A 13,257-nucleotide genomic window follows, 5' to 3' on the forward strand; every position below is an offset into this window, starting at 1 on the left:
ACCTAAGAAATAATTTTGACTGCTATTAGCTCAATCTAAATAGATGCATGGGGAAAAATCTGGGACTTAATCGTGTGAGGAATCAAATAGCATAAATAATTCTTAATATTTTTATCCCTGTCTAATCTTCTATAAGTACATGAAAAAACACTAGCACAGAACACAAATGTGATCTATACCTCTAAAGAAGTATAAAGAAAGAGAATAGAAAAGGATAAAGAAGCAACAAGGTTGAACAGGTAAGGAAAGTATAAAAAGGAGAATAGAAAAGGAAGGCAGGCATAAATGTTGCATATTCCTGAACAACTTCAGTTGTACAAACTAATCTGATGGTGGTCAACGAAGATTCACCATTTTGTGGGCATATAAATAGTTCTATACAAGTAATAATCACTACGATAAAGAGTAAAGCACCAAAATCTATAAATAAATGTGACTATTTATTAGCTCAATCCAAATAGATGCATGGGAAAAACCAGAAACTTAGTCGTTTGAGGAATCAAATAGCAAAAATAATTCTTAACATTATTATTCCTGTCTAATATTTTATAAGTATATGAAAAAAAGACTAGGCACCGAATATAATTGTGATCTATACCTCTATAAGTATAGAGAAAAAGAAGAGAAAAGGATAAAGAAGCAATAAGATTGAATGGGTAAAGAAAGTAGAAAAAGAGTAGGAAAAGAAGGCATGCGCCGCGGCGAAGGTGGCTGCGGGCGGCGGCGTGGCTCCGGCACGACGAGGTCCTCATCGAACACGCGCACTACAGATGTTCGACGAAACGCCTGAACAGTACATCGTCGAGGTCAGTCCGACCTTTCCGGGTCGGACGCGTGAGAAACGAACTTTCCGACTCCCGCCACGGGGGCCCACACCACGTTGGCACTACACAGGGGTTGACTTATTGACCCGGAATAGTCTTCCCTTTCTGCACCGTAGCGTATACGCTCCACTCCAACTCTGTAATAGACTAATATATACTGAATCCACCCATAGCAGCTTGGTGCTTCCTTGTTCTACACCGGAGGGGGAGGGATTCGTGCTTGGAGCCCGCAAATCCACCCGTGACAGGTATGTTGTGGGCGTCCATTCTTATTACTAGCAGCTATCTATCCCTTTGCAATTTTATAATCTTTTAGAGATTCTTACCCGGCTAAAAAAATTCTCCGGATACAAGCAAGGCTGCAACTCTGCTGAGCTATCAAATTTCCCTCCTCCCCTCTTTGGGGAAACATGGACGGACAAGAAAATTGCCCCTGCTACCTTCTTGCATGCTTTATAAATCTTTATTTAGGCATAGATATAAATTAATAGTAAGCTACCTTAGATTCATACTAGCAAATATGTTCGTATGTTACTATGGTCGAAAGCCCCCGTGCGGATCATGATTGATTTTTTTTCTATGATGGGTTTCCTTTAACTGCGTTTTCATGTTCTCACTGTATTAGAGTCCATCTAGATTATAATAATAGTAGCGTTGTTGTTCGGATCCACCCATCTGTAATGATGTTGGACCAAACTAAAATTTCTAATGAAAACGTTACGTGCTTTAAGAAAGGTAAGATTCTACTCTTTGTTGTAAACTAAAACATCTTCTCATGTACTCCCTCCGCCCCAAAATAATTGCAATTCTAGAGTTCAAAATTTGCCCCACAAAAATGTTAACTTTGTCCCACCTACCACAAAAGACAAGCCAGTTTTCGGAAGATTCTCACAAAACACAACTAACACCTCATTCACTCACCACAAAAGACAAAGGGTATTTTGATAATTTTACACCTACCATTGGTTTGCGTATTTGGTCCTAAAATTGTATTTATTTTAGGACGGAGGGAGTACATAGTAGGTACCACTATTAACCCCAACATCTAGAATTCTGGATAGATTCTCTGATTGTTTGTCGGGGACGTATCTGGTGGAAACCGCCACGTTGATGAAAACCCGTGCAAACCATTAAAAAAATCATCTAAATCCACCAAAATAATTACACATGTAGATGATATGATGATACAAAACTTTATAAAATATTTTGTCCAAACTCGACTTTGTTTGTGAGATATAAAATTTTATTATTTTTATATCTCACAAACGAAGTCGAGTTTGGACAAGATATTTTATATGATTGTGTATCATCATATCATCTATATGTGCGATTTTTTTGGTGAATTTAGACGACTTTTTTACTGTGGTTTGCACGAGTTTTCACGAAAACTATGGTTTCTATCAGATATATTCCCTTGTTTGTCAAGCTTCAGCCCGTCGTAAGGCACAGGATTTACCCAGATTAATTGCTATATTAGTCCAATTTTGTCTTGAACCAATCAAAATTAAGCCAGCAATGTCACGCTGCCATTATCTTACTATTACTAATTGATATGAACCACCTAGAATCCTAAGTGAACACTCTAAAAAATAAAGAAATCCTATAAATTCTCACAAAAATAAAAAACATCCAGCCATCAATCCAACAACACTAGTTATAATAACCATCGGATCTGTTATCTTTTTTAATAAATTACTCACCTCTGCCATTACAAAAATAGACTAAATTAACCCCTTAAACATGTATCTAAATTGCCCACATCTGCCATTATAAAAAATCTAAAGTAACCCCCTAATCTTTGTGTAAATTAACCACCCATGCCATTATAAAAATAATACAAATACCTCCCTAAATTTGTATATAAATTATCCAATTATATCATTATATTACAAGTTAAAATACTCATAAATATAAATCTAAATTATATAATTATATAATTATAATAAAATATTAAAGTGCACCAATATAAAATTCTAAATTGTTATTTCTATCATTATTAATATATTATTTATATAAAAATACCACCCATGATATATGTCACCATATATTCATGTATGATGGAAGAGATAAGAATACCAATTTACAAATAAATAATTTAACTAAACATATATCGAATACATATAGAGGTGTGACGTAAAATGAAATCTATTGTAACTAGATAATGATAAATAAATGATATATATATATATTAGAATATGTGTTAGAATATTTAATAGATGTAAAGAACGTGAGTTAATTAGTGTCCTTATTCTTATATTAGTTCTAATTAGCCCGTGCGGGAGCACGGGTTGATAGACTAGTTGTTTCTAATAAAAGGCACACCATGTAACATAATGAAATGACACATTTGATCACAACACCATGTAAGAATTAAATGTTGCAGCATGTCTATTAAACAGTGTCATGAAACCATGCATAGAGAGATGTAGGTTCATTTTATTGTAATCCTAACATGGCAGTTTCAGTAATAGCGTAATGAAACTGTGCACTGAGACTGCCTTAGAACAAAGAAAAAAACCATGACGATGAAGGTTCTGATTTTTGCTGCATCCATCATCTTCTATGGTTATCTAGTGTTTTACTTAAGGTTAATTGTAATATATATGAACTTCACCGCTTTCACAGGAGTTCTCCACAAACAACACCATGGAATTTATCCAAGAAGGTGATAGATCTAAATGGATGGCGCATAGTAATCATAGCATAACATGCTTCACTAGAGGGGACATAGACAGAATGACCAACAACTATCGAACTTGTCTTGGAAGAGGGGCCTTTGGAGAAGTATACGAAGGGGTTCTTGAGGATGGAAGCATGGTTGCAGTGAAAAGGTTTATCCACAATGTGAAAGAAAACTTCGCTAAAGAGCTGATCGTCCATCGTGAAATCAACCACAAGAACGTAGTGAGGCTCATTGGTTGCTGTGAGGAGGAAAATGCCCTTATGCTGGTCACTGAGTATGTCGCTAATGGAAATCTAAGTGATATTCTTCACGATGACAACCTTCCCATCCCTTTGGATGTAAGACTTACGATCGCCATTGAGTGTGCTGAGGCGTTGGCGTACATGCATTCTCACATGTACACTCAGGTTATCCATGGCGACGTCAAGCCTGGTAACATACTCTTAGATAGCAACTTCCATGCAAAATTGTCAGACTTTGGAATATCAAGACTAGCCAACACGGATAAGACACTGCACACCGAGAATGTCATAGGAAGCATAGGTTACATGGATCCTCTGTTTGCTTTGGATGGGCGTCTCACTGTGAAGTATGATGTTTATAGCTTTGGAGTTGTTCTCCTTGAGCTGATGGCCAGGAAAAAGGCAACAACAGTAGTTGACAACGTCAACATTGTTTATGCATTTACTAGTGCTCTTGAAAGGGGGTCCGGGGGTGTGAGATGGATGTTTGATGCTGAAATTGCAAGCAAGGATAATATGAAGGTTGTTGAAGGGGTTGCAAAGATAGCAGGTGAATGCCTAACGATGGAAAGGGAGAAACGTCCTGAGATGATTGACGTGGTGGAACGTCTTAGGGTGCTACGACAGAAAGCTTCACGTCAGGATCAGGCATCGCAACACTCAGGTCTGTTCTCTTGGGCTAGGAGGAACAAGACAGCACCTCCAGCTTCAGCGAACATCCCAGCCAATATTTTGCCGTCAGGTGTGTCTCTGTCAGTTCTTGTTTGCAGATATAAAGGCTGCGACAGACAACTTTGATGAGTCACTCCATGTTGGTGCTGGTGAATATAGTAACGTGTACCGTGGCATGATTTATGGGGCAGGAACCAAGTGGCTATCAAGCGTTTGCGTTTGGAGCAGTCTTGGACCAATAAAAAAATATTATTAAACTAAATAAAAAAGTATGAATTATCATGTTTTTAATGCATTTTTAGCAAAGGTTTAGCTGGCCTAAAAATTCAAGGAATTTTGAATTCTACCCATTATTAAAAAATTTTAATTCGAATTCCTTTATGTCTAATTTAGCACATCTAGCCAAAATAGATTCCTTGTCTCTTGTGCTATCTCCCAGCAAAATATCACGATTTTTAGACAATATTAACTATACTTTCTCTATTATTTAATTGAGAGAGGTGTAAAATCCTAGAAATTCGGAAATTATACTGTAGTAAACCACCTCGAGGCAGAGATTCTGGAGTCATCAAATGTCCGAAAGTTCACCTTCAGTGAGCTGAAAGGCTCCACAAGGAACTTCAGATTGGACAGCGTGCTCGGGGAGGGAGGCTTTGGCTCGGTGTACAAGGGATGGATGGATGAGCGCACGCTTGCACCTGTGAAACCGGGCACTGGGATGATTGTCGCGGTGAAGAGGCTCAAGCTCGACAGCTTCCGAGTGCACAGAGAATGGGTGGTTGGTGCCCCCCACCAACTCCTATTGCATTTGTTCGACTCGAAGGTTGTTTTAATTTGTGTCTGCAATAACTTTGTAGGCTGTGGTAAATTACCTAGGGCAGTTGTCCCACCCTAATCTTGTGAAACTTATTGGGTACTGCTGGGAGGATGAAGAACGGCTTCTTGTGTTTGAGTACATGCCAAGAGGGAGCTTGGAGCATCATCTTTTCAGGAGTAAGCTCTCAAGTTTTCTTTTGTGAAGTCCTTCATTCTTGGATTCTTGCGAATAAGGACTGAATGCTATGATATTACAGGAGGGTCGCACTTCCAACCGCTCCCATGGAACTTACGGATGAAGGTTGCACTTGAGGCGGCCAGAGGCCTTGGTTTCCTGCACGGCGACCAGGCTAAAGTTATCTACCGTGATTTCAAGACCTCCAATATTCTTCTCGACTCGGTCTGTATGCAAATCATTCACTATAAAATATGTGCAGGTCAATTGAACTTTGATCTAAAGATATTTAATTCTTATTTGACTTTTTACAGGAGTACAATGCAAAATTGTCTGATTTCGGTTTGGCAAAAGATGGTCCAAGTGGTTATACAGGTTATATCCCTACTATTCTGGGGACGACCTACATGGGGATACACGGATATGCTGCCCCTGAATATATTGCAACAGGTAATCTTTGCAGCATGATATGCCAGCCAGTAATACGTCATATTGGTTTGCTGTTGTTTCGACACTTTATAATTACTATGCTGAGAAAGTGGGTAAATGAAACATTGGTGTTTCATCATAACTCATTCCTTTTTAGTTTTTTTTTATTTCATCAATCCTCATTCTCTTTTTCATTATTTCTCCATTTCTCTGTAGTTGAGAAAAGAAATATTTTGCAAGACAAGGATACTGATTTTGTGCATGCAATTTCTGTTAGATTCATTTATTCAATTTTATATGGCATGATCCTGCATTGTGCTTAGACGCCCCTTTTGTTTAAAGCAACTCATTTATCAATTGCAATTTGGGGAACATAAAATAATTTGTGTCAGCAAAGAACGCAGCATGTTGATGTACAGTCCCTTGATTGGCATTTGTTGTCTTGTGCATGTGCTGCTTACGATTTAAAAACTCAAGGAATTAAGTGTATGATGTATGGCATCCTGTAAATGGGGGAAACATTGAAGCATCACGTTATGCTACTTGAAAGGCACTTTGAACTGTGCAGTGCCTTTGATTAGTCCAAAAAAATGCAACTACATTCTCCAGCTGGTTCCATGCATGAACTACCATGAAATCAGAAGTTACGGTACAAGTCAAGTCAACACACAAATTGTGATTACTCGACTGCATGCAAGTTGCAATTGTTCTTTAACCTACAAATTTGCGCACATGATCTAATGGTTTAAGTCAACATGGCTTGCATATGTATAATTGATGGCAACGTCTATTGTTTACCCTCATGATGCACAGGCCATTTGACCGCGAAGTGTGATGTGTACAGCTACGGTGTTGTTCTTCTGGAGTTGCTGTCTGGGCAGCGTGCTCTGGACAAGAACCGCCCACCTGGCCAGCACATGCTGGTGGAGTGGGCTAGGCCTTACATCACCAACAAGCAGAGGGTGTTCCGTTTCTTGGACTCGCAGTTGGGTTCCCAGTATTGCCTTCCTGCGGCGCAGAAGACCGCAGCCCTAGCACTGCAATGCTTGTCGATGGACCCACGATGCAGGCCTGGCATGGATCAGGTTGTGACCTTGTTAGAAGGCCTTCAAGACACCAAGAGTGCATTGAAATCTGGCAAGTAGGAGAATTGCTAGTTACGGTTGTCCTTGCCTCTTTGAAGGATCGTCGTCTTGTAGGACTCCAATGGAGTAAAACGGTGAACGGATGAGGGATTTCAGGGGCAACTAGCTTCTGAAGAGTGTATAATATTAATATATCTTGCTTTGTGTATAGCTACCTGCTTCGTTGGTGCAACTTTTTCTCTACATATGTATATTTTAGCAGTCCACTTGTGTTGTATCTAAGTTAAAAAAATAGTTCTTTTTGTTGGGTCCAGCTGCATTTTCTTCAGATTCTTGAACTGCTTTGCTGCAGAATCGTCACTGCAAATTGCCTGCAAAGCAAACAATATCTACCAATACTGTGCTACTAAAAACTAAAAAAACATAAGCAAGGCTAGTATTATTATTTTAATTTCAATAAACATGTACTTTTATTGCTTCAGAGAACATATAACATGAATGGATAGCAGAGAAACAAAGACAACCGTATTCTCTGGTTCGTCCACAAATTACAACCAGAAGGAACTCCGGCAAAACCGTAAAAGTAGCTCAATACTAACATATCTGTGACATGGATTGTAGGACAGGTTCTACAGGCGTTTAGGTTTCCAGGAGATTGCAACAAAAGCTTCTAAAGCATCGAGTACATCACAGCAAATTGAGATAAGCCGTGATGAGTTCAACATGACAGACTGTGCAACTAATAACACCTAAAATCTCCGGCCACTGGAACTATAAGCACGACCGCCAGGGTATTGGCTACGGTGTTCAAAACCAGGACCCCGACCTCTGCCGCCACCATGGAACTCTGGGTAATCTGGTCTATCAGTGAAAGATTCATACTGGCCATGGCCAGAAGCATAACCCCGATGAGCTTCTCCATAAGCACCTCCAGCTGCAGCGGCAGGTGTTGCTGCTACTGCTGGATGATAACCATGCTGCTCGCCAGGCAAAGCTGTTGGGTGATAACCATGTCGCTCCCCAGCCACAGAGTTATTGGCATAATGGCTCATGCTGGCCTGCTGGTATTGCTGCTGGCGTGCCAAAGATTCCTTACGCAGGAATTCATCTCTATAGTTTGCTTGCCGAGCCCGAAGTGCTAATAGTTTCTCCTGGTACTGCGTATTTATCTCCTTCAATCTCTGCAAAGAGACATAGGAAGCATGAAACGGTGGTTGTCTTGGTTTCAAATAACACATATAACTACCAATAAACAGAATGCAACAGCAACAACAGATAGTTCAATCAAATATAGCAGCTCCAGATTCCAGAGTGCTGTAAGGGTCACCACATTATACTAAATCCATGTGGCGATATCCATTTTCCACGGTTCACTAGTTGAATATTAGAAATGCATATGATTATCAAGCATACAGTGTTTTTAAGAAAACATGGAATTTGAGTTCACGCGCACCCAACACCTTCAGTTAGCTGATTCATCCATTATTATAGAAACAAATCCAAGCATGAAGATCCCTTGAATCGCAATAATAGGGTAAGCCAATGAATATATGGACAACCATATGAAGGGGCAATGTTAGAATAATTGCGCGGAAGCGATAACCCCAAAAACACAAAACCAAATCACAAGATTACACGAACGAGAACGACACCGAGGCACGATATTTTTTAACGAGGTTCGGCGATATGCCTACATCCTCGGGGCATAACTACGGGCGCTCCTCCCCATAAACAGCAGCTACACCGGCATCCGGGCACCACCGCAGCAGCGCCGCCGCCCACACCAGCCGCTAAGTCGTCTCACGGTTACACGGTAGTGCCCTCATATTTATGGGCCCAAGAGATACAAAGTACGACTCAAACTCTATCCCTAACCTACCATAACTCAACTCCAGTCGTAACCGAACTGTACACATATTCGACACATATTCAACAAACTCCACCTTGGCGAATATGCACGCCACCTTGAAGCCGTCCATGCTCGAACCTCTGTGTACCGAACTTGAGTTGTCTCCCTTTGCTGCTCACTTAGAACAGACCGACAAGGCTGCTGCCACCTCGCCGGCCGTCGGAGAGAACAACCCCATAGTTGCATTGCCATCCATGACTCCACCTTCAACAACGCTTCCCTTCAGCTTGTATTGGTGTGCACATGATTTCTCACCAACCATGACCGTTGCCTCCATGCATGACTCTCAAGGTCTTCTTATCAGGCGCCGCCTGATACAGCCATCCTTCTTCATGCAAGATCCCAAGCGAAATCAGATTCGTCCGTAGCCCTGGTACATGCTTCACACCCTTCAGTAGCATCTCATATCCATCACACATCTTGAATTTGATATCACCCACTCCTATGATACGATAACCCGAATCATCTCCCAAGTGAGCAAAACCACAATCCTTCTCAATGTATGACGAGAACCACTCCTTGTTTGGTGTTGCATGGAACGAACTAGCTGAATCCAACAACCACGCTTCTTCACAAGACTTTTCACTTGACACTGTGAGAACATCACCATCGCTATCCGAGTCATCCAGCTTCTTGGCAATCACCACACTTGTGGTTCCTCCGCCCGTCTTCAGTTCCGAACACTCAGCCTTTTTATGTCCCCATCCCTTGCACTTATAGCACTGCGGTCCCTTCTTCTTGTTGTTGCCCTTCTTATCTTCATCACTCTGATCCCTCCTGACCATAAGTACTCCCAGAAGACTCTTCATGTGAATTATTCTTCCTCCTCTGCTCATGAGAAAGCAAAGCAGAAACAACATCATCCACTTGCACCTTCTTCTTGCCATACGTCAGCGTAGTAACCAAGTGATCATAAGAGTCTGGCAATGAACACAGAAGAACAATCGCCATGTCTTCATCCTCAATCTTCACGTCGACCTTCCCTAGATCAGCAACTAATTGATTTAAGACATTCACATGCTCAGCAAGATCTGACCCCTCTTGCATCTTCAACCCATACAGCTTTTGCTTCAGATACAACTTTCTGGTCAAAGTCTTGGACATAAACTTCTCGGCCAACTTGTCCCAAATCTTCTTAGGCGAGCTTTCATCCATGACATGGTACATGATCTGATCAGCGAGACACAACCTCATCGTTGCACATACTTGCGCCTGCATCTCCTCCCACTTATCATCCATCTACCTTCGCCGGCTTCTTCTCGCCGAGGGCCATCGAGATACCCTGCTGAGCCAATAGGTTCTTCACTCTCGTCTGCCACAGCCCGAAGTTTCCGGTGCCATCGAACCTCGCCACCTCAAACTTGGAAGCCATCGACACCATCTGCCTGTTACCACAGATCGCCGAAATATCAATAACACAGGTGTACTGTACACACCACGTCGTGTGATCCCCTTCCTCACGTCCCGCCACGGACGCCGCACGATGCTGCAGCACCCACCTCCTACGTGTGCTGTGCTGACCTCCTCGTGCAGTCGCCGCCGTGTACTCCTACACAGCCACGCCGCTCGCAAGCCTTGTCGACCTCCTTGCCGTCGCACACGATAACGCCGACCCGTCTTCGAAGTCCGAACGCCGCCCGTTGTTCGCCTGTGCACCGCCGCAAGCTTCGGTTTCCACGAACAGCTTCTATTGCCTTCTGATGCAATCTTTGCGTCTGCTCTGTTTGTTTTATGGAGACTTGATCACCGCATCCAAATAAAATTGGATTCCTGCAGCAGTCCGTTACCTATTCATATTATGTAGGCCTTCCTTTTTTTTTCTTTCCCGTGATGCACATGTCCACCAATTAGCTTGCCATGCATTGTGGGCCCACCCCGTGGCCTATTCCTTCACGGAGTCAGAGTCCCAACGTCATGCACCCGTGAAATCGCCATGCACCATGGGATCCAGCCGTGACCTATTTCTTCATGAAGTCGGAGTCCAAAACCTGATCGGACTCTTGCACCAAAGAGCCTACCCAATAGCACGTCACCACTATAAACAAGCCTCACGCAAGGTAAGTTTGACCGAGCAAAAATAATTCCACATGCATGCATACGTATGCACTTCTAGCTCTACCTGCCAACGCCTCCTGAGTCCTGATTCTCACGGTGCACATGCTCACTGTGGCCCACGCGTGCACGTCCGAGCCAATGCCTGTGCCGTAGCCGAGCCAGGTGCCGCGCACGCCGCCGGTTGAACCTCCGCGTAATCTGCACTGCTGCTCGCTGTCGCCGGCACATATTACTTCAGATCATCATGAATCCCATGAACAAGCCATCTCCGTCAACACGTCAAGTCCATCATGGCTATTGCCACCATCGTTGCTGCTCCACCTTGAGTCTGCAACGACCATTCCGATCATGATCGACCACCTGTCAATCTGATCGCGAGTCGAAGCCGCCGTCTTCGTCCACGACGTCTTTCGGCCGCACCGTCGAACTTAGCCATCACGTCTGACCGGCCACTATCGAACAGCAGCCTGCAGCTGCTATCAACCCGATCTCCACGTCTGGATGCATCCCTGTTAATTGCAGCTCATTGGACGGTTCGAGCCACCCGCCCGAAGTGTTCAACACCACCGATCGAGTCGTCGATCGCCGCCATGCTCCACCTTGCGCCCTGTCCCTCCTGGACACCCTGTGCGACCTTGCGCGGTGTGGAACATGTGAGAGGATCTGAAGATGCCTAGAGGGGGGTGAATAGGCTAAATCTGAAATTTAAACACTTAAAATCTGATCAGAAACAGGTGACCCGGATTGTCCGGGACTGGGGTCCGGATACTCCGAGAAGTCCGGACTATCCGGATGTGAAACCCGGACTATCCAGGTCACAATGCAACGTGCACGAAAATAGCTGAATGAAGTGTGTAACTTGAATCAAACGAAATAGAGGTTACCAAGAGGTGCTTCTAAGATAGTTCTACCAGATGAGCTAGACAAGAACCTTGTAATCGAGTAGATCGACCTCAAACCCTAACAAAGTTGACTTGCAAGCAAATATCAAGTAAACAAGTAAAGAGATAACAAAAGACACAAGATTTGTTTCCCAAAGTTCACACCCAAAGGTGCTACGTCTCCGTTGAGAAAGAGTTCAAGAGATGGTGCTCAAGAACACCTATGCTCCTCACCCAAGGGCGAGACCAACGCTCAAGCCCGAGGTCACTTACTATGGGTTCCTCGGAGAGGAATGAAGCTTACAAACTTCCTGTGGAGCTCACAATGCAGCTTGAACCCTCACGAGCACGCCTAGCCGTCTAGGAGCTCAAAGCTCCAAGAGTAATAGATTTGAATCCACGGGCTCGACGAATAACTAGTGCTCAAGGGTTGGAATGGATGCTCACTAGCTTGAATCTCTTCTCTTGCAAGTCTCTCACTTGAATCCCTCAAGAAATCTCTCAAGAATCAAAGGGAGGGAGTGAGAGGACTTGTTCTAGGGTTAGGAGCAATTCTGGTTTGAAAATGAGCAAGAGAGAGAGAGAGAGTGAGGGGGTAAGAGGGGTATTTGTACCCCACACTCAGGAAACTAGCCGTTGGCTAAAAGGTACCCGGATACTCCGGGTAAAGTGTCCGGATACTCCGGACACCCGGACTATTCGGGCTGTAGTCTGGACAATCCGGACCCAACACGGTGTCTCACTCAAGGCTGCTTCTTTCTTGATTTTTTTCTTTTTGTGTGACAAAGATCTCTCATAGGTTTTATTTAGGTTCCTTGAGCACTAGAACTCGGTCACAACCTTTGAATCGACGTCCCCCTTAATAGTACGGCGTTCCTAAACTCAATTAAAAAATCAAAAATCTAATTCTAGAGTTTATCTCCAACACCGCTTTTCATTTCCTTTTTGAGGGGCGTACTTCATCACTTTCAAGCGTTTATCCAACCGTAGCTCCTGCACACATGCTCAATCAACACATTAAGTGTACATGGTTTTGTCGTCAAACACCAAAACCCACTTAGGGGCCTAGATTCCTTTCAATCTCTCCCTTTTTGGTGATTGATGACAACACCATGTACTCCATTTGATAATCAAAACAAATATAACTCAATTATATAAAGAGCCCCCCTAGAAGTATGCCATTGAATTTGAATTTCAAATTTGACTTCACAAACGTCAAATGATGGCAAAAAGATACAACACAAGTCACTCTTTATATAAAAATTCAGTGGGGTGAGTGTGTGTGCACTAAAGAATCGATCGTGAATGCTTATGACAAGCCATGCACACAAAAAGGTGTGTTTGCACCCTGAGGCCCGGACTATCCGGACCAAACACTGCAAACACAAACAACATTTCATCATTTCAAATTCTATGAATCACACTATCACATATTTGCCTTAAAACATAATAGATAGACAATCTAATCCACAGAATAGCACACATT

General features: G+C 42.7%; 1 protein-coding gene across 1 annotated transcript; it reads left to right on the forward strand.

Moving 5' to 3' along the window:
- Positions 1 to 947: 947 nt before the first annotated feature.
- LOC120693023 (probable serine/threonine-protein kinase PBL19) lies at positions 948 to 7,218 on the forward strand. Its single transcript, XM_039976428.1, has 7 exons — positions 948 to 1,072; positions 3,450 to 4,491; positions 4,958 to 5,199; positions 5,279 to 5,414; positions 5,495 to 5,637; positions 5,727 to 5,862; positions 6,655 to 7,218. Exons 2-7 carry the CDS (start codon positions 3,471 to 3,473, stop codon positions 6,984 to 6,986), a joined length of 2,010 nt encoding a protein of 669 aa, XP_039832362.1. The 5' UTR covers positions 948 to 1,072; positions 3,450 to 3,470; the 3' UTR covers positions 6,987 to 7,218.
- The last annotated feature ends 6,039 nt before the right edge of the window (positions 7,219 to 13,257 follow it).

This window comes from Panicum virgatum, chromosome 9N (genome assembly GCF_016808335.1).
Source record: "Panicum virgatum strain AP13 chromosome 9N, P.virgatum_v5, whole genome shotgun sequence".
NCBI classification, from domain to species: Eukaryota; Viridiplantae; Streptophyta; class Magnoliopsida; order Poales; family Poaceae; genus Panicum; species Panicum virgatum.

Bases quoted from the DNA above. Each gene is read 5' to 3' on its own strand.
- LOC120693023 (XM_039976428.1), top strand. From the start codon at position 3,471: ATGGAATTTATCCAAGAAGGTGATAGATCTAAATGGATGGCGCATAGT. The intron at 5,200-5,278 runs GTTGGTGCCCCC...ATAACTTTGTAG, and splicing joins GAGTGCACAGAGAATGGGTG to GCTGTGGTAAATTACCTAGG. The intron at 5,863-6,654 runs GTAATCTTTGCA...CATGATGCACAG, and splicing joins CCCTGAATATATTGCAACAG to GCCATTTGACCGCGAAGTGT.